Consider the following 27,819-nt stretch of genomic DNA (forward strand, 5'->3'; position numbering starts at 1 on the left):
TTTTAATTTAGAGTATATGAGTAGATAATCGTTGTTGCAAATATGATGAGAATAATTTTGCACCAAACTCCTTTTTAGCTTGAAATTAATTAAGCTGCTCCGGGGAGTTCATCAAGACATGATCAACTAAAACGTAGTTGTGATTGCAGATCCGAGGACACGCTAGCTGGTCCCGTAAGGTCGCCATCTACACTTGCAATTTGCTATAACATAACAGCGATATACAACATTTTTTTCCAACAAATAAAGACATATCTTGGTGATGAGCATGCACAGAGAGAGGATAGTACAATTCGTTTAAACTAGACAGATGGACTCAGAATCCTTTTATATATGAAGTTTATCGTTTATGCACAGGATTAAGAAAAGAATAAGAGTATATATTGATAGGGAAAGGTGAAAGAATAATATATATAAATAAAATAAGATATATATGTTGCATATATATATCACAATTGGCTTAATCTCATGTGATCACTTCACGTGAGGTTTGATATGGTATTCATGAAATTCCTGCACTTGCTATACATTGCATGCATTAAATAGCTTTACGAGCATGTTTGTGCATTTGAACCTTTAGGTCCACTTTTAATTGAACCTGGAAGCGAAAAAAGACGACAGAGCATGAATGTACGTACATAAGAATCGTAATAAGTCATACTAGTTTCGTTGTTCTGTGTTTGTAATATATTTAGTCAACACGTGACTTGAAAACAACGCAAAGAGCCTTTAAGAATCTATAATTAAACTTTTCGGTGCAGTTAAAGTGTAAACTATACTAGATATGAAGCTAGCAGATACCATAAACATCGCAAAAAAAAAATAAAAAAATCCGAATAGGTACACTCGAGCCCATTGCATTAAAGGAACAGTGGCCCGACAGGTACCACACTATAGCTAGCTCTAACTCTTAAACCTCAAACAACTTCATCACTGTCTTTTTTGGTTAAATGCATGCACCCCCTCAATGTTAATATTTCTCCTCGATATTCGAGATTCCGTTACTACCACATTTTGCTGCCCCCATGCATGACCACAACACTCCTTGTTGGTGGTGGTATTGATTAGTACGGTAGTGAAAAGCACGTGTATATATAGATAAGGTGCAGCTAAACTGTAAAATATGTGAACACATTGAAATTGAAGGACAAGTGCGTAGCATCTCTTGTTAAACAACAAGAGAAAGGTGGAACGTGCGTGTATAGGTAGCAAGTGATATATGAAAGACACCGCAGCTACTCTTTGGTTTCAATTTACATAGATGATTTGAGCTAGCTAATATATATTACTCCCTTATTTTATTTGATGATTTTTAGAGAAAATTATGTTTCTATTTATGTGTTTATTTATAAATTTAAAGAAAACATTCATTATTAGAATTTTTAATTCTTTCATTTGTTTATCCTATCTTTAAAGATGATAGCATGCACATAGATTAAGAAAAATAATTAATCTCCTAATTTTTATTAAAATTGTTTGTATTTTCTTAGCCTTTTATTTCTATTATGACTATTATACACTATTGTTTTCCTTCAATTTTTATAAGGATATGACTGAGCAAATAATAATTGTATTTTTAAATTTTAAAATAAAAAATAATCTTTATCTTCAAAAGTGAAAAAAAATACAAAAGTAATATGTTCTTATATATACTTAATTATTAAATATTTTATACTCATAATTGATAAGAGAAAAATAATTATAAAGGTCCTATTAGGATTTTTTTTAATATAATAAAGAGTATGAATTCTTTTTAAACCGCTTCAAAATAAACAAATAAGAAAAGTTAGAGTAATTTATTACAGCTCGTAATATATATCCTCCACATGCACGTACATAGATGAGGGTTTTTCTTTGAAGCTGATGGTGAGGGGAATTATTTGGGGCTTGTGTCCAATAGTAAAAAAAATACACCTATTAATAATAAATCAATTATTAATTAACTATTTTAGTTAAAGTTTTGCATTAGACAGCAATTAAATAACTAATAAGCATAAACTTTTACTAATAAAAACCACGATATTTAATATATTAATAATAGTTTTGGTGTGTTACTCATTGTGCTCTCCTTTAAACATTTATTTGATTATAAATATTTAGCTTATGAAAAATTATTAATAATACATGTTTTTATAGGGTAATACTAAATGTTATATTACTAATAAAAATATTTTAAAGTGGACATTATATATAATCAAAGAGCTTCATCGTTCATAATTGACTTGATCAAAATTATCTCTCATGAAAAATACATATAAACTTGTAAAAAAGAGAAATTTATTATAGATTAATGGACTAATTACAATATCCGTTAATCAAATGGCACATAAATATTACCAAATTTAGTTATCATTATCAGATAAGTTGGATTGAAGGATGGCGAATGTAAAAATATAAAATTGGAATGATAGATCTTGCCAACAAATTAGCGACATGATGTTAATTAACGTACTAAGGCGTTACTACTGCACACGTATGCAAGGGATTAGGACCATTATATACTCGAAAATCTTGTATGTGATAGGGTCAGATATGTAAACTGAAGGCTACATCAGATTCTGACCCTTAACCTTTTGCTGCATTACCTGCTAATAAAACAAGAAACTGGCTTTGCAGACTAGCAGCATTTGGAAATCATTAGCTGATTTTGTATTATGCTTTAACCAATGCATATATATAAAAACATATCAAGGATCGATGTTCTTTGTTCTTAGTTTTTTTTCTTTCCCAAAAGGAGCAAAAGAATGAAAGTACACAAAATGGTATACTGATTTATTAACAAAGCTAACTTTTACACTGCACCCATAAAAATTAAGAATGCAGTACATGTTGATGCTTTAAACGAATTTTCCTCGTTTCCATTCAAGTACTTCTTCTCCTTTCGATTAGCCTTAATTAGGGAGCAGTTGTAACTAACATATAGGAAAATAAGCAATTAGTTAACAAGGTATACATGTTTCTGGGGGAAAATTAGAAGGGAAAGCAAAATGAAATGAAAACGCAAAACACTAGTTATAGATATATTGAATTATTGAGTATAACAACTGCGAACTAGATAGTAGCAATAATTAAGAACCAATAATTTGTCAACAATTAACAAATGAAGTTGATGATGAACATGTGGGCTCTAGACCAGTTAGTCAATGGGGTAATATCAATTATACAGTATAAAAAGAAAAATGCGGGCTTAGAATTAAAAGATCTACCTCACTTCATTACTCATTTAATTGACAAGATGTAAATATATCATGGGAAGGTGCCATCAAACTTCCCCAATAATTATCATGTACATTACAGTAATATTGACGCGTGCACTATGCACGATGCTCCTATATCTGCTGCTATCCCCGTCATCCATAAAACAAAGCGATCAAAACTAGTGCTGTGAAATTAAAGACAGCGCTATCAGAATGTGCTTGAAATCGAGCAAACATCCGCTTTTGGTCCCACGTACATATTTCCCATATCTAAGTCTAGCTACACGAATATTTAAATAAGTGAACATGGTAATGACAACGGCGCTGGGTGAATTGCATGATATTTTGTATGTCAATTGATTGATACATTACTGGTTTATCTCTCCATCTAAAATATCATAATCATTTTTTTTTAATTTGGGAATATAAGAAAAATGATCATTGGTGTTGAATTTTTTACTTCAAAGTACATCTCTAGGGGTGGTCGAGCGTGTGGTACAGATAAAAAGTGCTGGGATGGTGAGGTTTTCTTTTTGTTTGAATCAAAATCACATAGTGATGCCAAAAAGGCAAATTAAGGGGTGAGCCAATATTTTTGTGGTGTTTAGGCTTTAGAAGTTTAGCCACCTAATTAAAGCAAAGGGGGTGGCTATTGTTCCTTCTAACTTTCCCAAAGCAGTGCGGCACTTGCATCTCGGAACGTGAACTTTAAAAATGTTTATAGCATAGAAAAGTAATCAAACTTGAAAAAGTAGGAGAGAGGACAAAATAAATGTTTAACCAATACTAGCATGCATAAATTAAAGACACGTGCGTAGCCGACTTTGGCACGTGAGTGGAGGATATAAGGGATAATTAGGTTCTCGCAATGATGAAATGGTCCCGGCCAAAGCAAAGGGACCAAGCGTACGTGTAAGGGGAGTGTGGGAATCACGTGACATCACAAAAGACTATATAGTTTAGAACTTGAGAAGAAGTTGAGCTGTCAATTGTTCTTCCGGTTTGCAGTTGGAGAAAGATCAAATGCAAAGTGTTTCGTTTTCCTCCTCTCAATTGAGTGTTTGAGTAATGAGTAGTAAATTCGAGTTTAAGATTGCTCAACCTAGCTAGGCATAGCTACCTGCTAGTTAATTGCATTTCAAATATGACAATTCATCAATTCCCACTTTCTCTCATTTCCGTATGTCAAAATCCTACCTATATCTCAAGGAAACAAACAAACGTCAATTACTATTGGCAATTAAATATTTAAATTTAATTGAGCCTTCTAAAAAATCAATATTTTCTCTACTCTCAAAACTAGGTTTGGTTAACGCTATAAGCCAAGGGATAGAGATTTGACGGTTCCTATGTGTTTATGCTATATGTGTGTAGAAGAGAGATAGTAAACTGAGCTATATTATAATTTGGTGGAAGCCTACACTTATATTTAAGGTTGTCTGTACACGTCAATGACTTTAATTAATTGATATATAAATATGCGTGTTTGTTAGAAATAATATTCAAATCATGTGATTTTCTTCTTGCTTGTAATATCATTATATTAAATGATGGCTCGTCTCTTGTAAATTGTCCACCATATTATTGTTTTCAATTAAGTCTTTAAAATCTTCTTGTGAACAAGAAGTCGTATCGGTGATGTAGGACAAGTGAGAATATATATATATATATATATGATTTGTTAAATAATGTAGAACAACTGTGAGTTTTTTAAAAATTCATGTGATTTTTCATTAAGTTTTAAATTAAATATGCAATCTAGATTTAATTTTCTTAAACCCTTTTCTATAATACTTTCTCTCATAAGATATTTTCTCACTTCCTCTCTATATATAGAGAGAATTTAGACCATAAACAATATAAATCCGTGTTTCTAAAAACACTGATAATATATTTTAAAAAAAAGAGACGAATTTTTCTTTGCCTGGTTGATTGTTTGTAACAGTTGGAATCCTATCTAAAGGATTTTTAAGACATAAATTATTGACTATATTTGGTTGTAGCTAAATATTACAAATTGTTGAGTTAATTAACATTTATGCCTCAGTTATATTTCGGTCTAATTAAAATTTTCAAGACATATATCTATATTTATTTGAGTTTAAACAAACTTTTGAATAAGAACTCATAAGAAAATAAAATAATAAATAAATAAATGTAAAATATTTTTTTATCATAAATTAAAATCAGTTTATGTACTTCATTTTTATAAAAAAAATTCTTCCTCTTGTAGCATCTTTTCTAGTTGAAAAATATAAGTTGATTTTGATTTATAAAAAAGTATGATTGATTATTATATTTTTATTTATAAATATTTAATAAAAAATTATCCAAATTAATTCTTATAAGTGTTGTGTTTCTATAAATTCAAATCTAAGCGGAGATAGCCATATTATACTGTAGGGATTAACAAATTATATTTGAACGGGTTTCCCAGCTTTGTGGTAAACAGAATATGGGAATATAACTACCAAGTACCAACCGATGGTCGTTTTTGTATACAGGCTTACAAGAATTTTGGGTGGCAACATCACCTTATTTTCTCATGGAAAAATAGCACATGCGTGTACCCTAACTGCCTATGCTATTAAAAGAAAATTGCTAGCTTCTTTCCTTTGGCACGTATACGGAAACATGTTTTCAACTATTAATTATCATGTCCATCATAAAGGTTTTTTTTTTTATGATGACCATCATAAAGATATTTTAGAACTTAAACAAAGTTAAAAAAATATAAATTAGATAAAGTATTTAAGAACACATTTCTAAATTATAAAAAAATTAATTCAGATAAATTTTAACAGCATGCATTAAATATAAATCATTTTAAATTATAAAAAAGTAATATACATAATTAACAGTGGCATGATTAATTATTTAATAAAATTAAATTAAATATTAAGACAAGAGTAAATACTTTTTTTGAAAGATTAAATAATTTTTTTTAAATTACTATAAGAGTGAATAAAGTATTCATGATCTCAATGTAAACCTTTTTAATGAATCTTAATATCTTAAAAGATTAATTAACCTTTCACTCTTGATCGAAAAATATCTAAAGTTAAAAAACGTACTAATCCAAAAAAAGATAATCATAACCTTAGAGAGTTTTTTTAAAATCATTAAATACTTTTGAAAAAAAAACAGATTAATTTTTTATTTTTTTTCTTTTAAAGTTTATAGGTACCATCCATCGAGACCATCCTGCTAAAATTATATAGGATTACTATAAATGATAGAACACAATTTAAGATAATTGTAAACTTAAGATTTATACTCGAATTATTAGTTAAGGTAGAACAATCGCATGTTTATTGATAGATTAATTTTAAATTGTTCAAGAATTATTTTTGTGCATTTAAAGAAAATAAATTATTTGAGTACGTACAAATTAAATTACTTTGTATTACCCTTTTTGGATTCACAAAATAGGTAAGTTTCAGTATTTTAATAATCAAAGTAGTTGAGTTGATGTTTCTTTAATAAAATTGATGATGAGAGTCGTTAAGCTATTCTTTCCTCCTTTTTGTTTTCTTTGATCGGGTGGGGCTGCTATGAACATCAAAAGACGTGCATAATATTGCATATATAATTTGCAAAAGTCAAACTTGAGACTGTACAAATTCTAATGTATACTTACTAAAAATGATAAGAGAGCGAGCCCTATGTTATGTTACCATAAATTAGATATAAAATTATAGTAACACTTACTGGAGCATATCCGGGTATGAATTCCAAATAATACTTGTTATGACGGTAGTTCAAATTGGTACCTGCCGAGTGCCGAGTCTCGTACTCTCGTTATTAAATGGTAAATGTTATTAGTTTCGTAAAATATTTAATTTTGAATAAGATATTTATGAATTATTATAATCTTTTTTGTCTGTTTTTTATTTTTATAATAAAAAAATAATACGTTATTACAATTCATTATTTCAGAGAAAATCAAACAAATACAATTTTTTTTTCTGAATTCAATAAAAAACAATAATATTAGTCACTTTACCTTTCCTCTACCAACATTAAAAGATTCTTAAAGAAAATAAAAAATACTGAAATCAAATGGAGACATATGCTAACATGTCGCAAACCGGCCTGTGTTGATCCTTTATAGGCTCATAGCTAGGGATGGTAATGCGAAGATATTGCGTAGTGTATCATTTTTATTCTTGTACTCTTAACAGGGCCCACCCTAGCTTGTTGATATTTTCGGGTATTGGTTAAAAAATTGATCATAAAAAATATAATAAGAATGCATTGAAAATTACATAGAGACATGGAAATGATATTCTTATTAGTAATTTTCTATTGTTGATTCTTTATCTAGTTTCTATAAGGTATTAATCAATATTTGCCTTTAAAAATACTTACCTTTGAACTCATTAATGGCGATATATATTTTTATACATTTTGGATATCTAATTACTTATATTTCATTATCCATATATTTTTAAAAATATAATACTTAATCAAATTGTAATTTGACATATTAAAAAAATCATTATAAAAACATATACATCTAATACATGTAACTGCAATAATTTAACTAAATTCAAACCCAACCTAACAAACATATGAAAGTTCACCGTCACAAAGAAGTGAAGGTATTAATTAATGGCGACAATTAGGACTTAAAATTATAATTGAGACATGAAGGCATGAATAGGAATGTGAGTTGTAATTTTGTTATAGAATTTAATATGCATGTATTATAGGGTCAATAAAGTATATGTAGCATCTCTATAAATTTATGGCTACCCTAATTGAATCCAAACTTAGGTGATTTTTCTTCTCATCATGGATATAGTATTTTTTTTTTATAGAAAATTCTTTCAATATAATTTTGATTAATTAATCTTGAATATAATAGAGTTTAGAATAATTTAAAATTAAATTTGAAAACAAAATATAAAAATGAATTTTTTAAAAAATAAGGTAAAAAAATAATAGAATAACTTGATCGTAACCCTTATAAAGATGAGAACTAAAATTTGAAAACAAAATATTAAAGAGTCCATTTGAGATGGTTGCAATTTTCTGATTTTTAAGTCTCAAACTCAAATTTTAGAAGAAAACATGTTTCGATAAATTGTAGTTAAACTAATATTTAACTCAATTTCAAAACTCTTTTACATTAACTTTAAGGTAAGGCTACGATGAACTATCTAATACGTAGTTCATTGTACACCATAAATAATGACCATCAAATTGATCTCAAGTTCATAATATTACAATAGACTCTCCACATTGAAATATTATCCCTTTTATTCTCCACCAAACAACTTGGTTCAACCACCATTTGCTGCTGTGGGAGGTAATTTTTGGTTGGTGTTTTGAATTTTTTTTCATCTTTTTCCTTTCATCCCAAAACCAAAACCTAGAAAACTAGGACCTTGTAGTGATTGATTGAGTTGTGGGTGACTTCAAAAAGTTTTAGGGTGAGGTTGTAGGTTGTATCGCTGGTACTCAACTCATGGTAGCACCCTCCATGACATCCCTGTCGGCAATGGTAGCCAAAAAAATGCCAAGTGCTCCCACACCCACCACACTGCCACATCATCCTCCTCCTTGGAGATGATACCTGACCTGCATTTCGTTATTAGTGAGATGAAACGGTTAACATTAAGGTTTTTGGGAGATTAAAGAGTGGCGAAGGTAGATTTGTTAGTGGAGATTACTTCTCGTGGCATGTGTGTGTGTGTCCTTCGACATGACACCTAACATGCATTTAGTTATCAGTGAGATGAAACAATTAACATTAAGGTTTATGGGAGATTAGACAATGATGAAGGTAGATTTGTTAGTGAAGATTACTTCTCTTGAAATGTGTGTCTATCCTTCAAAATGACACCTGATCTGCATTTCGTTATGAGTGAGATGAAACGGTTGACATTAAAATTTGTGGAAGATTAGAGAGTGGTGAAGGTAGATTTGTTAGTGAAGATTGTATGTGTGTGCATTTCGTTATGAGTGAGATGAAATGGTTGACGTTAAGATTTGTGGGAGATTTATGTGTGTGTGTGAGAGAGAGAGAGATGAAACCGTTAACATTAAAGTATGGTGCTTCAATTGTAACTTTTTAAAATAAGAAAGTATGATTAAAGATAACCTTAGAAGTTTGAACCCTATAATCTTTTTAGTTACTTTCAATATTTTTTATAAAAAGTTTTTTGGGGCTTAGGGTTTAAAAATTTCTTATTATTATTTCTTTAAACAGGTTATATAAAAAAGTTTTAAAAGTAATTTAAATGATTTTAAGTTTCAGTCTTCTAAAATTATCTATAATAATATTTATTAATTTAAAAAAATTGTAATTTTAAAATTTTAAAAGATAATAATCAAGGACTAATTTTAAAAAACAAAAATATAATTAATGAGAAGAGAACATGTAATTCTATTGATTAAAAAAATAACAGTATTAAAAATATTTCAAATTATTAGGACACCATAAAAAGTCTCATATAATGAATTGAATTTTCGTTATAAATTTAATTTTTATTATCTGTTGTTATTATAATACCGTCTTTCAAATTCATAACACAATAAAATTTGAAAAGCAAATTAACAATGTCCTGGGTGTATAAGAAAAAATTACTTTAATGAAATTTCTATTGTTTCTATATTTGATAATAACTTTGTATGATTTCTAGGATGCTGCAAATAAATATGCATGCGATAAAAAGAATTACACATGAAAAATTAAATTAAAAAATTATCAAAATAAAAAATAATTTTAAACTAAATATAACATGAAATATTAAAATATATTTAAACCTTAATCATAGGTAAAAGAAGGTAAAACATGAAAAACACCTGTAAAAAAATAAGGGTACACCAAAAGGGAAATGAACATGGCCATGGTGACAGAGCCAAACCTTAAAGCAGTTATGGGTACTTTTCAGACCCTATTTATCCCACACAAACCTAACTTGTCTGTTTTACCCATCCACTCGCACGTGCCATTCATTCACTTCGTGTAGCATTTCTTATTTCTAAAATCTCTATTTCCCCGTCTTACTTCACTTGTGCTATTAATGAATTTGCAGCGCTTAAGATGACCTACATGTCCTTACCAACTAAGGGGGCTCAGCTCCATCGGCAATGATTATGTAGGGCACTATGGTCATTTCAACATATCTAAAAAGATGGTGGTAGTTTGGATCACTGAGATGACTTTGTACTCACCTTATCTTTATTTTATTCCGTAGTTTGCGTTGGTCTCCAAAGGACGTATTCAAATGACAATAAAATCCAAATACTTGTGATGACAGTGTGCTAATTTCCTAAACACCATGCATATATAAAACTAAGCTAGTGTGATAAAAAAAAGGATCTTGATCCTCTCATAGTCTCATATATATATTCTTAAACATTGGAGGATTTTTATCGTACAAACAAGCCCTCTATATTTAGAATTTGTGTATCTTTCTCTTTTGTCGACTCATATTTCGAAAGGGAACAAAAATGACACGCACAAATCCTTAGTCTGTTAAATTCGTCGTAGTCAGTTTGGAATAATCCTTAGCTTTGACTTGTAATTCCAAGCATTATTATGCTCGTAATTTTTGGTGTGTAGAATGTAGATAAGATAGGGTTAGTATCGTCATTCCAAAACGATGAATATTTCTTTTGCGTACAGTTCATTACCATTTATATAAATATGAAAAAAATGGTGTCAAATTCAAGAATATGAAGATAAAAAAGTATATATAAAAGGACATTATTGGCGGGGAAAAAAAAACGAAAGGAAGAGGTGAAGACCGAAGAGTGAGAGCGACCGCTTCCCTTTCCTCTCTCTTCTTCTCTTTCACACACACTCTCTCTCTCTCTGTTTATTTGAGACAAGTATGATATCAGTTCCCCAAACCCTCCATCTTTAATTTTATATTGTTGTGAAACCCGCACTTTCTTTTTAGAGAAGGTGATTGCAGAAAAACACTTACCGCGGAGAGCAACAAAAGAAAGAAAAGGAGAGAAAGAGACGATAGGCGACAACGTATAGAGAGAGAAAGTGAGTGAGTGTGTGTGAGATATAGAGAGAGAGAGAGAAGAAACTGTAGAAGCTATCAAAACCACCGAGGGGAAAACGATGTCTGAGAGCTTTACATCCTTTCATACCCTGCAACTCTAAGAGGTACATATATGTGTGAATATATACCCCCCCCCCCCCCCCCCCCCCCCATGAGATATTAGCAAAGCTGAAACTTTAACACACTGTCTTTTTCTATTATGTAGTGTTTGTTGATGTTGGATATGCTTGTTCTCCTTATTATAACTGATCGATAATTCAACTATTGGACAGTGGTAATAATTAGAATAAGCTAGCTGAGGAGGCTAGGGCCGGGATTAGTGGTTGTTGCTACTTCTTGCTGGGAAAGGAAAAAGAGATGAAGATGATGGTTTTAATATGGGAAGAACAGCAACACCGTCACATTCAACAATAATACTAGTGCTACACACCATTGGTTTTCTCTTGGATCTTGTATTAATTCCTGCAATTCTATGTCCCAAGATTTTCAACAAGGAATCTTCAGCTTCCCGAATGGGTTGGAGAGAGGAAGGGTGATGAGTCCGCAGCAGCAGATCCGGCGGGACAAGGTAAGGTTCGAGGCGGCGCCATTGGTAGGGATAGAGGAGGAGGAACCAGTGTACGAGACCGCCGGAATGTTGTCGGAGATGTTCAATTTTCCGCCGGCGACGGAATTGCTGGAGCAGCAGCACGCCACGGCGACGTTCCGGGCGGCGAGGCAAGCCGGAGAGTGGTACGGAAACAGACAGCAGCAACAGCAACAGATTTCAGGCATTAATGCTGACTCAGCAGCAGCCATGCAACTTTTTCTGATGAACCCTCAAACGAGGTCGCCTTCTCCTCCTCAAAGCCACACTACTCCTTCTTCAACTCTTCACATGTTGCTTCCAAATCCTTCTTCCAATTCCCTCCAAGGATTTACTGGTTCGGCCGCGGGAGGGTCTTTTGGTCAATTCACATGGGTTCCTGAGGGTGCTCACCAACAAGGAGGCGTGGTGGAAGGGCAAGGTCTTTCGTTATCGCTGTCTTCTTCGTTGGAGGCAGCGAAAGCCGAGGAATTGAGGATGGGCGATAGTGGTTTTCTATATTACAATCACCAACAAGGTGGTGGTGGTGGTGGTGGAGGTGGTGGTCCTTCTTCTTCTTCTTCGGCGGTTCAGTTTCAGTACAAGAATAATAATAGCCATCATCATCAAGCATTGCATTTACAAGGGGCGATGGGACACGACAACAACCACCAGGGACATGTTGGGTTTGGGTCATCCTCGTTAGGTGTAGTTAATGTTCTGAGAAATTCAAAGTATGTGAAGGCTGCACAAGAGTTGCTGGAAGAGTTTTGCAGTGTTGGGAGGGGTCAGTTTAAGAAGAGCAAGTTCAATAGACAGAATTCAAACCCTAATTCAAATCCCGGTGGTGGTGGTTCTTCGCCTTCATCAAAAGATGCGCCTCCTCCTCCTCCTCCTTTGTCAGCGGCTGATAGGATTGAGCATCAGAGAAGGAAGGTCAAACTACTATCTATGCTTGACGAGGCATGTATTGTAATCTCTCTCTCTTTCTTTCTGTTCCCCTCTTACCTTCTCTCCCCCATCAAGAGTCAAGGTCCCCCAATATCTTTTTCTTCTTAATTATTTGTTTAATTTAATCCATTAATTAATACTGCATTATTTGTCTTCCAAATTAACAACGGGGATAATAAAGCACACGTTTCTTCTCTCCGGCCGGTATCTTCAATTAATATATTTTATATATATATATAAAAAGGAAAAGGCCGGCTGGTATAATAGGGCTCCTTTTGCATAGGATCAGTTGGTAGGTAAGTGTTCCTTATTTTAATTTTAATATGGAACCCGGTTTTTTAATCCTTCGATTTGATTGGTGAGATGATTTTATATTATTTTAATTGATTTCTTGGTTTGTTGTAAAAGCATGAGACTAACTATTAGGAGAACACGTCCATCAAGAAGCGACGTTCCTTCTCATTATAATTAGTGTAAGATAGACCCCAACAGAAGGAAGAAAGACACTCACTCACCATATATATTACGTACCAAGTTGTTATCAATGCCACTCCCACCTTACAGATCCACACCTATCATGGAAATATTACAGTAAAAGCCATTGTTATCATATCTCAGTTGACCAGAACGGATCCACAGGGTTCCTTTTTTCTTTTCTTATGAAAGAAATTCAGCCTTTTTTTTTTAATTTTATTTATGTGCACGAGCCTTATCAATTGGTGAAGAGTACTCCGGAAAAGAAACCCAGGGGATATTCTTCATACTCTTTTACAATTAATACTATTTCATTGCATCCCTATTATTCCTTGGAAAAATCAAACCTTTATACAATTCGTTAGATCTCGTGGATCTTTGATTTTCTATTTTTTCTTTCAGAAGTACTAACATAGTCTCACAAATTAACCAAATTTCAATACTTAGTTAGAATTTTTCTTTCTGCCCAGTCTAATCCATCCATTTAATTAACAACTATAAACTAATACGTATTTAATATGTGTGTTTGTCTTTCACTATTTGCATGGGCTAGTGGCGATATATCTAACTAATAACTATCCACATTTATTTCGCATATGAGTTGCTTTCTTTTATTAATGCTAAAGTTGGTTCATCTATGGCTTTTAACAAACGGCACAATGGATGAGTAAATGAGAACATGCACGAACGACATTACCTTCTAGCTAGCTTTCCTTTTTATTTTTAATTGGTGTCTTCAACATTTCATTCATTCATTGATATAGCAAGTTAATAGTGAATTATAATAATTTTGTTGGATGCAGGTGGACAGGAGATACAACCACTACTGCGAGCAAATGCAAATGGTAGTGAACTCATTTGACCTGATGATGGGATTTGGGGCGGCAGTGCCATACACAGCACTGGCGCAGAAAGCAATGTCTCGGCATTTCCGGTGTCTGAAGGAGGCGATAACAGCGCAGCTGAAGCAAAGTTGTGAAGTACTTGGAGACAAAGATGGGGCGGGAAGCTCAGGAGGTTTGACCAAGGGTGAGACCCCAAGGCTTAAGATGTTAGAACAAAGCCTAAGACAGCAGAGAGCCTTCCACCAGATGGGCATGATGGAACAAGAAGCTTGGAGACCCCAGAGAGGCTTGCCTGAACGTTCTGTCAACATTTTGAGAGCCTGGCTTTTCGAGCATTTTCTCCACCCGTACGAATTCCTTCTATTTCTTTATCACTTCATACTTAATATAACACGATGATAAATTATTAGATGGTAAAATTTTGAGGACGTTGGATGATTAATAAAGAAGCTGAGGGAAAAAAAATTTGAATTCAGTTTTCTGCTAATAAATACTAACTATTAATATTTATTGATAAAAAAACATTATCAAATTTCATTATGGTCCTCATCAGTACAGAAAGATGTCTTGCTCCAAATAGAATTAGATTCTTATTCATTAAGGTTTCATATTTAATTAAGTTTTATATATATTAAAATATGATTATCTGTTAATTTTTTTATAAAAATTAATAAATAAAGTTAATAAATACATCAATACAATATTATGATGTTCCAAAATTATAATCCTCACATATCTCTAACTAAACACGTCATACTTTCACACCACCTAACAGTACTTTTCCAAACATAAAAATCATATCTACATATTACTGTTATTATTGCATTTTTATATTAGGTGATTACTAATTTCCTTTCAAATATAAGTACTATATATATATATAGAGAGAGAGAGAGACGTAGAACAAAGGAGGATGTTGGGATAATCTGTCATTATAGATCTTTGAGAGTAAGCAAATTATATAAAAAAGGATAACACACAATACGGAAGATACTGTGATCATTAAGTAGAAGAAAAGCCACAGCGCTTGTGTTTATTTAAAAATAATAAAGAGACAAAGAAAGGGAAGAGGAGGGGTGGCAGATGGGAAAGAGAGAATCTAAAATAAAAGCCATTATTTATGTGCCGTATGCGTATGATCGTTTAGAGGAACAGTAAGCAGTAATGTTGCAGTGTCCTTGGATGTTGTCTCGGCAGCAAAAAGGTGGAAAAAGATGCACACAGCATCATCGATCGATGCTTTAATTACGATGAATATTTCTTGGTATCTTTTTTTGTGATCTCGTTCAATACCTAATTAGATGAACTGATTAAGGGGGGAAGGGGTTGGGGAGAGAGACAGTGATCAGTGTGTACAGAAATCAGTAATCTGCTTTAGTTTCTGCTATGGCAGTTAGGACATAGATCTTTCTTTCTTTCTCTTAGATTCTCACGCCCACGAAAGGAAAGAAAATAAGAAAGGTTTCAAACTCAGCTAGCTAGGGGTACAGATACAGAAAGCTCCGTGTCCCTTTTTTTTTTCTTTCTGATGTCATTTTCTGGTCTCTTTCTCAGGTATCCAAGCGATGCAGATAAGCATCTGTTGGCACGACAGACTGGCCTATCGCGAAATCAGGTTCGTTCACTTCTTTCTTAATTACCTTTAATTTCTACAATATAATAATTATTAATTAACGCATAAGAAGTGGAGTAATTATTAGTTAATTAGACACATGGACCACGTTTAAGTAGAAAAGAAAAGAGAAAGTCATGAATGGAAAAAGAAGAGGGACCAGTACTGAATTCAGATGCAACTTACATGTTTTTGAGTTTTGTTTCTCTGGTTTCTTCTGTCTCTCTCTCTCTCGGCAATGTGTGTTTTATTTTGTTTAATGCTACCTTTTTCTTCTTTTTGTTCTCGAGTCAAAAATTTCGTTTTCTCCTCTCTGAATCTGAAGAAATGCTTATCTTTTGGTCTAGTTTTAATTTACTTTTGGAATCTTTTACTTCACGACACAATTAATTCTGAAATTAAATGAGCAGAGGTAAGTACAGAAGCAATGAGACTTGTAAATTTGTTAGCTTTCAATCGAGCTCACCCTCCTAGTTACTCCTTTTCTTTTTTCTCTCTCATATCAAATGGCTTCGCCAACTACACAATATAGGAACCATAAATATGGGGAATAAATGTGTGTTTTCAAGATGTTAATGCCTCTGCTAATGCCATAGTATTACGTATTCATGCAACTTCGTCTGCTGGCTGCCTGGCTCGGAATTTTTTTGTTTGTTTGTTTATTTCCTCTGTATTAATATCCACATAAGATATAATCTATGCTAGAATTTTGCACGTTTTATATTAAACGTTAATCCCTTCTTTTCTATAACCTATATTAGTATATATCTATCAGCGACATCAAGCTGCAAAAAACCATGCCCCTCCTCATATTTTATTTGATATATATATGGATAGAAATATAAAATGGATTATTTTTCTTTTTTTTAACATATATATATATATATATATATATGTGTGTGTTTATTAATTTTTTTCTCAATAAAAAAAGTAGAAAATGAATTATTTTCTTACTTCTTTTTCCTCAGAAAACTATTTTTATTTGCTTTTCTTCTACTTTGTTTTTATTTCACTGTCTCCTTGGAGTTAGCCCCATAATCAAACCACAGTTCTGTAGAGAAAGAAAAGGCCTGTTAATTTTGGGGAGGGCTAGACTCATTCAACTAAATCACTGTCCCTTCTTAGAACAAACTGGTGATGAATAGTGTCATCTGTTGTAGTAACTAATCACGTTATTATTATTTTTAAATCTGTCATTTTCACTGTCCTTTGTGTCACACCATAGAGAAGATACCTCGGTGTCTAATCACACTTTAGCACAAAGGGACAAACAACAATGAGCCAGAAGAAAGGAAGCTCTTCTGTGTCCCTTTTCTTTTGTGCTGATAATATTATTAATTAAATAATTGAACTGAAATTATAAACGTATTCGGTGAAAACAAATAGTGCAGGTCAACATTAATTATTTAGCTATTGACATGAACGTTATATGCTGCTATTGCTATTGCTAATCTAAATCAGTTAATCCTTTCCATGCATATTACTAGTTTATACTAAACTAAATGTTGCTTTAACGTGACAAATTCAAGCATTAATGCATTATAGTAGTATTTAGTTTGTTTTTTCTTTTTAACCTTTTTGAGCCACATTTACTATAAAAATTGCATCCGTGTGTGTATATTGATGGGTTGGGTGAATGGATGGAACACGTTGGTTTTCAGGTATCAAACTGGTTCATTAATGCCAGGGTTCGGTTGTGGAAACCCATGGTGGAAGAGATGTACCAACAAGAACTTAAAGAAGCAGAGAGTGCAGAAGAGAGAGAAAAGGACCAAAGCAACAACATTAGTGGCAACCAAGCACAAATTCCAACAACACCATCAGCGGCCACAACATCAACAGCAACAGCAACAGCGCCACCACCACCACCATCAACAACGACAAAAACAACAAAACCGACAGGCAAAAGATCCGATACCATCAATGCCCCCGAAAGCGACCCTTCACAGCACCTTGCAATGAATAACAGACAAGGCTTCTCGGAAAACCAAGCAAAGAAGTCCACCGCATCCACCACCACCACCACCATCGCCTCTGAGGTGGCGCCACCCGTGTCTCAGTGCTTCGACGACTCAGACCTGCCCGCACACAGATTAATGGCCTCTGATGACACGTGTCATTTGGTCACAGCAGATTTTGGGACCGCATCTGCAAGTGCTGACATTGGATCCACACTCATTAGGTTTGGGACCACACCCGGTGACGTGTCACTCACCCTAGGGCTTCGCCACGCCGGGAACATGCCCGAGAAATCTCCTTTCTCTGTTAGAGACTTTGGAGCCATTTAAACTTCAATATATATTATATAGTACTACTTCACATAATAATAATCAAAATAATAATAAATATTATATAGGAAGATGCTTTATCATATTATTATGTATATCATATCATCAAAAGAAAACATTTTTCCCCCCTTTATTGTTTCTCAGTTATTCCTCGATCTGTCTTATTTGCATTGTGGAAGGACAGGAGAATAAAAAAGGCAATACGATATGAGAAAGGTAGTCTGAAGGTAGCTATTAATTAGGCGCAACATTAATATGGTATCTATTGTATAACTGTATAGCAGATTGTTTTTCATGATTATTTTTCCCGATATATGTACTTTATTATTTTTAAGGTTTGTAGTTTAGTTTGATAGGACTTGATCTAGTCAATGACTGAAATAATAACTGTTCCTTTTTTTTTTAACTTTTAAGATAATGAAATGTTATACCTACCATTGTCCTTGTGCGATTGTTGATTTTTTATTTTTTTTGTTCCTTTGGTAAATAAACGGGGCTGTATTAATTTCAAACAAAAAGATCACATTATACATGAAAAAGTTTGGGAATATAGACTCTCATTGAATCATAAGTATAACAGCAATAACTGATCAATATTGATAGGATGTGAGTCATGTCCCAGACGGTTAAGAACAACTCTTGCTGCCTTGAAATCAATTAAAACACTTGTTCCTTTAATGAAAGATGCGGTTAATTTTCACAGTCCAATTCTAACTCCACTTGATGAGCATATATATCTTGTTCTTCATATACCAGTCCTCTCAGTGCTGCCAAGAGACACTTTGACAACAACCTCAGTGCTCATATACTTTTAATAGAGTCGAATGGACATTCTTTCATTACATATTGTCCACTTACGTACCCTTCTAATTATTGTAATGAATGTTTCTAAATTATTGTAATGAAGGACAGGTTATCTCAATCATGCATGTGTATGAGCCTTAAATTTACAATGGGACCACATATCATCTACCAATAAGGGAATTTAAAGTTGAATGCAAGTTATGGAGTCTTTGAAATTGAAAACTCGACAAAGTGACCCTCTTTGCCTCTTTGGCAAACTTTCTTTTCCCCGCTAAGCATAATGAATATTGAGATTTTGAATATAAGGGGTACTCAAATTCTTACATCAACTTCTTTCATTTACATGAGAACAAAAACTAAAATGGTCAAAATAACAGAAATAATCGTTGGGTGTTGTTGGAAAAGCCAAATGGTAGGAATTGGACAGGTCAAACTTTACATAAATAAGCTTGATCTTATAAAAAATTAAGATTTGGCTTAACCTAATATTTTATTAAAGGTTTTTTTATTAGCATAACTAATGGTGTTGTTGGGAAAGACCAAAAATCATGTTTCCATTCTTATATAATACATCTTTTGGAGAATGGGTGATAAGTTTTAAATGCGATTAAATCTCTAATCGAGTATTAGCTTCAAAACTAGTCTAAAAATTTAAACTTTGTAGGAATATTTTGCTATCCCACCAAAGAATTGAATATCTTAATCACAGTAATTAAAAAAATTATAATATACAAACTTGTAACTTAAAACAATTCTTTGGCGAACTCATTTAACCTTTAAATGGTGAATAATAATTATTTCTACGATATATAGAAAAGAACTATTTCCCATTACACTTAACTTTCATTTTTTAAGTGATAGACGAAAGGGAAAAGACTTCCATCATCCCCGTTTTCTAAAAATTTACTGTCATTGGCTACCAAAAAAATTTGTCATTGATTAATTTGCCAATTAAATTATTATTAGTTTAGACAATGTATCTAAATGCAATTAATCAATGACAAGAAAATTGACCGTGTATCTAAATGCAATTATACTTTAACTAAAATAGTAGGTGTTCTAATTGTTATTGAATAATTGGATATAAGAAAATGTATATAACCAGAAGGCGTTTTCTATATTGATTAATTTAATTAGCAATGAAGAAAGTCATTAATTCATGCAAAAGAGTAAGTTACAATGCACAATAATGTTGAAATAGATTTTAACGTGTCTATGAAAAAACAATGAAACTATGATCAACAAAACTATAAGTATATACTTCTGATCAATTGCCTTAAGCTAAAAAACTAAGCATTCGTGGCTTATGCATATAGAGAAAACCAAATTTCAATGCGACGTCCTTGAAAGTTGAAACCGTACTACATTTCTTGATTGGAAGTGTTTGGATAATTTCTACACACCTACAGGCTTGTCAATTCCGTTTCTGTTATATGTAATTAATGTGGGTAGAGAATAGATCAACGGGAATTTGTTGTGGTATGTAAAACAAAAGCCACACGTTTCTTCCGTAAAAACCAAAACAAAGAACTTGCAAAGCAACAAGCACTTCTCACCTAATATCTTTCTTGTTGTTTGAGAAACACCGCATATTACTAACAGAAAGAGAGCGCTTCTCCACGTCCAGATGATTTTTTCAAGGTTGTTCTGCTGCAACGATCAATGATGCTTTTTGAATATTCAACTATATGTGATTTTTCATGAGTTTTTCTTTTATATATAGTAACATAAGTAAAGTTTTGGGATTTACGTTAAGATGTGGCAATAGTTAGCTGGATAGTGTTAGAAGCTAGTTACATATGCGGCCGCACTAAAAACACAGATCTGATAGAGTTGTGTGATTCACTTTTTTCAGGTTTGAACAATATTCACTTAGTTTACAGTAATGTCACTGTCGTTAGTATTTGGCTTCAAAGCTCCATAGGAAATCTTTAAACATAATCTGAGATAGACATTCAATATATGCTTAGATTACTTCATTTTATGAAAATAATATTATTTCCTTCCTAACAAAAGACGTTTCAAAACACCACCATAATTGGTCTTCAAGAACAAAGTAATGTAATATACGGGTTTCTGATCAATGAACCATTGTGTACTGTTTTTCCTATTATTATTTAGGAAATCACGGGGCTATATATAGGTACAGCGTTTTTACCAAAAATATATATATTTGTGAATTGAAATGTACGTAGTCTTGGTCAGATAGTCCAATAATGGATAATTGCCTTTGCATGGCAAAGACTCCTTTGAGCCACTGAAATTGCATACTCTTTTCCGGCTGTCCTTTAATTGGGTTGTGAAACCAATTAAAACTGCATTACTGTTAAATTTTTTTGTGTACAATTTTGACTATGAGGATTGAATTAATATACGACTTATGTACTACCCCAATTCTCACCACTATACCGATCCAATGACTTGCATTACTAATAATATAATAATTACGTTGTCACTGGAATTATTGGAGTCAATATGTTTCTTCTTATTAATTAGCTTCTTGCTCTAATTAGAATATTAGTAAGTACTCTAAAGGTAGAAGATCAATGTCTATGGGGATAGTAGTCTTTCATCACATTTTTTAGGAAAAATTATTAGGTAGTTTGAAATTATTAGGCGTTTATGTTCCGACTAATTTTTATGCGATAAATAATTAATTTTTTTTAAAAAAAAATAATAACACATAATTGTATGTGATGTAAAAATTAATGGATACCATAAAAGTTCTAAACTATCGAATTCTTATAATTCCTCGAATATCTTTAACAGCCAAACTTAGTAACCAATTAGACACCCGACGCATTATATAAGGATTTGTGTGAATTGATGAGTCATTATGATGTCATCAATAGATTGTAACAGATAATTATTTGGTAATTTAAATTTATTATGAAAAGAACATGTTATTAAAAGTAGGTCAGTCGTTACGTAGTCGGTCTGATTGTGAATATGTTGTATGGACCACTTCCTAATTTGTCTTGTTATCATTTTTCTAAATTTAATTTAACTTCTTATTATAGTTCCTACCTACCAAATGTGTATATATGTAAGATTATTTTTGTGTTCAGTCCAGTTATAACATGAAATATTACTGTTTGGAAATAATATCAACCAGCGAATATGCTCTATATTGAATAGGTTTTGGCAAATATTTGCATGCTACTTAATATTTAATATAACTTACAAAGAATCAATGTGAGTAAAAAGTTTACATATATAAGGATCTAATATATATACTCGTCTCCTTGGAACATAAAATTGGTGATTCATTAGCATTAAGAGGAGAGGAAGTAACTAGGCGTCCTCTGAAGAGACAATTCATTAACATTTAACAGCAACAGAGACAATAGAAGGGATCTCTGCAGCCTAGTGGATGATGGAGGGAATCCCCACCGTAGAATTTTTAGTTTGTCTTGTATAGGTACAACATAACTTACACATTGAATAGGGAAAGAAGCTGACGAAAAGTCGATACGAGGGCTTTGAATTCGATTCCATTTAATGAATGAAGGAGCCCACTGTTGCCATCACCAACAAGGGATGAGATGCTCAGATTGACAGCAAATTGGGCCGGGCCCACCATTTTGCAATGTGACAGTACAGAAAGAACAGGTACCCGTCACCCGTCAGAACCCCATCGATGGGCCCCAAAAGAAAATTCTAACAAAGATGATAATATGAGGAGGGTCATGAGACTGAGACCTACATTGAATCATTCAATGTTTTTAATAATTTTAACAAGTAAAATATTAGACATTGTTTAAGTTTCTACTTTCTAAAATATCAATGCTTTAACTTTATATTTGATATTTTTAATCAAAGACGCTTATTACTAAATTCTTATAATTATGATTTGACAAGTTATTTTTATATTGGTGCTGATCGATTAATTGGATTCATTCAGTCTTGGGCCAGTGTCTATCTTTGACCCACTGAAAATTTTAGGTAGCTAAAATAAATGGGACTGTAGAAAAGGGCTTATATACTGTATAGGTTGATACAGATTATGGAATAATCAGCCCGTGTAGTGCTACCATTGCCCATTGTCATAGGATGACAGGGTACCGAGAAAAAATTTTATGTACTTGGATAACTTCTAAAATTATGATAAATTATAATAAATCAATCTTGATTTTGATTAAATTTGAATGTTTGGATTGTTTTTAAAATTATGGTAGAATCAATTATGATGTAAGAGCATCTCTAAAACAAAAAACTCATTTGGGTTTCTTAATTATCTTTTTATGGTCCCCATATCATTTTTTGTGATTCCCGTCATGTCATTTCATTTATCAAAAATTCATATAAAATTTTACTCCAATGTAAGAAATAGTAAGAAATCACAAGAAATTCAAACATTAGATAAGAAACTATCCTTAACACAACAAAGGAACTCACTTTGCCACGTCATCATTATGTTCCAATGCAGAAGAACTCACAAGAAATCGTTCCTTAGCCTAAAAAATCATAGAAGCACCTCCACTTGAGATTCTCTAAGTAGAAGTATCTTATATTTTTTTTTATCAAAATCAGTAAAATTAATTTTATTTCAAATCAATTTTTTCACCATCAATCCAAATATTCCTGGAAAAAAGTTAACTATGGTCTGGAACCACCATGCCTTGTGGTCCCAACCAATAAATGGATGACAAGGTTCTTGTTAGAGAGATGTAATGATATATGGACGAGGGTTACCGGCATTTTCAATTACGGAGGTTTAAAATTTAAAAAACAAAATTATCAATTTAACGCAAATCACGCTACGGTTAGTTGTTTACTATCAATATCCAACAAATAAATGAATAACAGCCAAATCGTATTTTCTTTCTTCTTATTCTTAATCAAAATAATTATAAATATCTTCTTCCAAAAATAATTGTTGTTGTCGTCTCTCTTCCTGAACGCCAGAAAATTTTATCTTGTTGATTGATATCAATAACAATCCTTGTTTGCTTCTAAGAGAGAAAAGTAATGTCCTGCCTCTCTGCAAATATGACTTTGTTGGCCAATTTGTTAATTGATCAAAAGTTTCAATGGAATTTGATATCATCCGTTGGTATAAGAGTCATGGTTAGAACTTAGAAGAATTAGCAAACAAGAAACAGATTCTAATCGGTTATATTATATATAACTCTATTAGGTGCTTTGTAGAAGAAATATATAACAGTGCCTATATTATATACATCTCTAGAAAATTCATCCCCTATAGAACAAGTAGAAACACAAACCTATTAGTTCAAAGTGAAAAGAAAAAGATACAGGGAGAAGAAAATCATGCATATGGCGGCGCGGTGTGGCTCGATCGGCGTTTACTTTTTTATGGTATTTCCTTTCCTACTCCGTTATAAGAATTTGTGCATGATATTCAAAACCAGATAACCACGACTATGCATTAAGCGTTGATTTAAAATTGCCGTTAATGCTTACGCCTTTAAGCTGTAATGTTGTTCGTGATTTAGTAGGTTGAACACGTGTCCTTCATTTATTGCCCGAAATCCCAAATGACCTGGTAGTCCCGGACAATAATATAATTTCTCCTGTATGTCCTAGGCTAACCACCCTCATTCCATAAGCAATATAGGAAGTGCATGAAGCAATTCCAAAAGTGAAAAAAAAAAAAAAAATACCCTCATTTTGATAAAGCTAAAAACCCCTCTTTGCGTTGCATGGCCCATCTTCAGAGCTCACTCCTCACGCCTTCCCCCAATTACTTAACATTATGCTGTAAATATTAATTAGTAGATGGTCCATGCAAGTCAGAAAATCTTGGCTGCTTTTTTTTCTTAAAAAAAAAATCATGTTAGAAAAGTTTAAAGAGAAATGAAGAATTGGAGTATTTTTTAGGAGGGATGTGAAATGATGCTCACACTTCCCAAGATCGAGATCATATATATACCATGATATTTATAGATTATATCCTAAAACATAATGCTGGTACTTGGTAGTGAGAGATAATACATGTTAATTGACTCATATAAGACGAAAAGAAAAAATATTTAAATTATTTATTCTTTTATGAACTTTTTTGGTTCTGGAGTTATAATTTGTCAACCTTTATATTGTTTCTTTCATAATTTATCTATTTATGAATAATCAATTTACATCAAGAAAAAAAATCATTATTAATCTTTTTTAGGGTTAATTATGGGTGGACTTTTCATCTCGTGACGAATCTCTTTTAGGTAAGTAAATATTGAGAAATATTAATAATAAATTTCCCTATTTATGTGATTAAGATGAACAATAAGAAAAGTAAATTAAGAGAGTAAGAGAAGAAGAAGAAGAATATCAAAAAAAAATTAATGTGAAAATCCCTTCAATATGAAAGGGAAAAATCATAGAACTAAGGTGTGTAATAAATTAAAAAAATACATTTGCTTGTGACAAAAAGGAGATGTTACAAGAATTATGTGAATTCGAATTTCTTGTATGAAAATATTTGTGTGAAATTAAAATAAAATGAATTATACTTTGATTTGTTTTATAAATTCTTTATGCATTTGATTTATTATCATAAATGGATTTATTTTAAAAAAATTGTTAATTCAAGAAAAAGTTGTATGTTCTGCATATCCTTTTTATGAAATTTGTTTTTAAAAATGTGATTTACAGGTTAATCGAGCATTTCTTCTCTGGAATGTTTATATTTTTTTTTTTGAATTCTACCCTTTTGCTATCATAAGTTATTTTGTTCGAAAGAATATTTGTCTCTAAAATTACAAGTCCTTTTTTAATTTTTCAATTTTTTTATAATTGTTTTTCTTTTAGCATCAAGAGAAAAATATCTCCATCATCATATAAAATTATAATGATTTCAATATCACACAATAAGATGGTTTATAATATTTCTCAAACACTCATTAAGTATGGTGAAAATATATAACTCTCTTTTCTTAAAAAGAATTACAAAAACTCTCTCACTCTATCTTTCGTGAGGGATCTCATTTGCTTCTTTGCAACAACTCCTCACAAGTCCCCATTTATATATAGTAGATGAATGTGACTTCTCCCAAGAGTAATAAATAGATATAAATTAATTTTCATATTTTCCAAAATTCTTGAAAATATTATGTCGATTTTTTTAAGATAAATGTGATATCATCAACAATCAAAAATAAAATTTCAAAGTCTTCGAATCTCTACCTTTTTATTTTCCATAAATCTGATGTTATCAATATTTGTTGAATGTGATGCCATAAGAGGAATTTGCAACAGTAAACAAGGTGCATATGTTAGTTTACTAAATAAGTGGAAGAAGGTAGAGATATTAGTCCAATAAACAAGTAAAGATAGGGAGTATCAACGAAAAGACACTTGATCGTCCAAGTTAAAATTTATTTCAATCGTGCAACAGTGTATAGTGATGTGAAAAGTGTCCCATTTATATAAGGCAGGAGATGTGAATGAATCGTGGCCCTAATATTCGAATGTAACCATGGCCATAGTGCTAGGCATGGAGTGTGTCTCTTGATTGGTAAATATTCTAAAAAGTCATGGCATGGGAGATGTGATGTGAGTTAGTTGCTTAAATTTTTTATTTTTCAAGCATTGGGAACATATAGAGTCTCGCGCGGTTAGATGGTTTGAATACCAATTTTTATTTGGTGGGTGAAGTACTAATGTTCCACATCAACTACACCAAATTCAAAGAGTATAGATCGTAGATTTTTTTTTTTTGGTAAAGTTAATTTTTAAAAATGAATAATCATAATTAATTCTTCGAAAAAACAGCGTCACGAACGGTGGATAAGGTTGGAGCCGAGCTACAAGTTGGCAGTGGGGGGTATTTATCAAGGGCACATTTATCTAGCAATCATCACTTATCATGAGTCAGGTCAGGACCACCTAGGCATTCAAATACTTGGCTGAAGAAAATCCTTTCTATATAATTTGTGGATTGGGTTTTATGACTTTATCTCATCATGTTTCTAAATAATTTCAAAACGGAATCATGTACATAGTTGTTCATCTATTTTTTCCGTACTATTTTTTTTTATTACAACAATGATTTTATTTTACATTTTTTCTCTTTTCTTTCTGTACTACTTTGTCTTATAATTTCATTTTGTACCTAAATAAATTTTATAAAATTGGCTTGCAAGTTGATAATCATTCCTTACTTACATAGTTTAATTAGATTATATCAATAGTCATTGTGAGGTCTATCTCTAACACACACCCCTCACCTCAAGAACTGAAAATCTTGAACGTAAAATTAACAAGACTAAATATTTGTGAGTGATTTAATAGATCTAATAATAACTTTTTTTATAATAGATTTTGATATTATCTTAAAATTTAGATAATGTTTAACTCAATCCTATAAAACTAGTTTTGTAAAATGAGAAATTTACACTTATATACTTTTATTTGGTCATATCCCTAATTAATTTTAAGAACTCAAATACACTTTCTCATGCTAAGAATTGAACATCTTGTGTGAAGTTTACAAAATGGGACATCTATTGATATTGATAGTCCAATAACGGTCTGATAAGCCTGATGACACTTAATAGGATAGACTTTGGGCCTTTACTTCATGCACCTCTTATTTTGCTTATTGCACCTCCTAAAAGACTCCAATGGACAAGAATGCCCCTCTCACTAGACACTCCTATTTCAAAATGTCTATTTTGAAAGAGTATCTTATTGCAAAATATAAAATTTCAAATTTTGAAGTAGGAATTTTGGAAAAGATTTTCGAATTATTTATCCTATTTCAGAATAACTATTCTAAAATATATTTTTTTATCGTCTACGATAGATCAACTCTCTCAGACATTTCTTGAATTGCATGAATATGGTGATCACTAATGGTGATTATTCATCACTGGTAGGTCACGTTATTAACACAATACTCTAATCAACTAAGTTAATAGACTAATTATGTTATAAAATAAATAATGTTATTATATATAACAATAAAATTTCTAATGTATATTTAATGCACATGTAAATTTAAATTATAAATTTTGTGACAATTAATTTTGATATAACTCATATGGATTAGTTAATCCCTATGTTTTTTTATAAATAAAAAAGCATTCACTATT

At 31.9% G+C, this 27,819-nt stretch overlaps 1 protein-coding gene across 2 annotated transcripts; it reads left to right on the forward strand.

The window, feature by feature from the left end:
* Window positions 1-10,925: 10,925 nt before the first annotated feature.
* On the forward strand, window positions 10,926-18,304 carry LOC100786231 (BEL1-like homeodomain protein 4). Of its 2 annotated transcripts, none has more exons than XM_014776036.3 (5): window positions 10,926-11,331; window positions 11,433-12,755; window positions 14,021-14,409; window positions 15,617-15,677; window positions 17,336-18,304. In XM_014776036.3, the coding sequence occupies exons 2-5, from the start codon at window positions 11,700-11,702 to the stop codon at window positions 17,960-17,962; spliced, it is 2,133 nt and encodes a 710-aa protein (XP_014631522.1). In that variant the 5' UTR covers window positions 10,926-11,331; window positions 11,433-11,699; the 3' UTR covers window positions 17,963-18,304. The 2 variants fall into 2 exon arrangements, with proteins under 2 accessions (XP_014631522.1, XP_014631523.1); XM_014776037.3 differs by having other exon boundaries at window positions 11,500-12,755.
* The last annotated feature ends 9,515 nt before the right edge of the window (window positions 18,305-27,819 follow it).

The sequence above is a fragment of the Glycine max genome, chromosome 1, assembly GCF_000004515.6.
Source record: "Glycine max cultivar Williams 82 chromosome 1, Glycine_max_v4.0, whole genome shotgun sequence".
Lineage (NCBI taxonomy): Eukaryota > Viridiplantae > Streptophyta > Magnoliopsida > Fabales > Fabaceae > Glycine > Glycine max.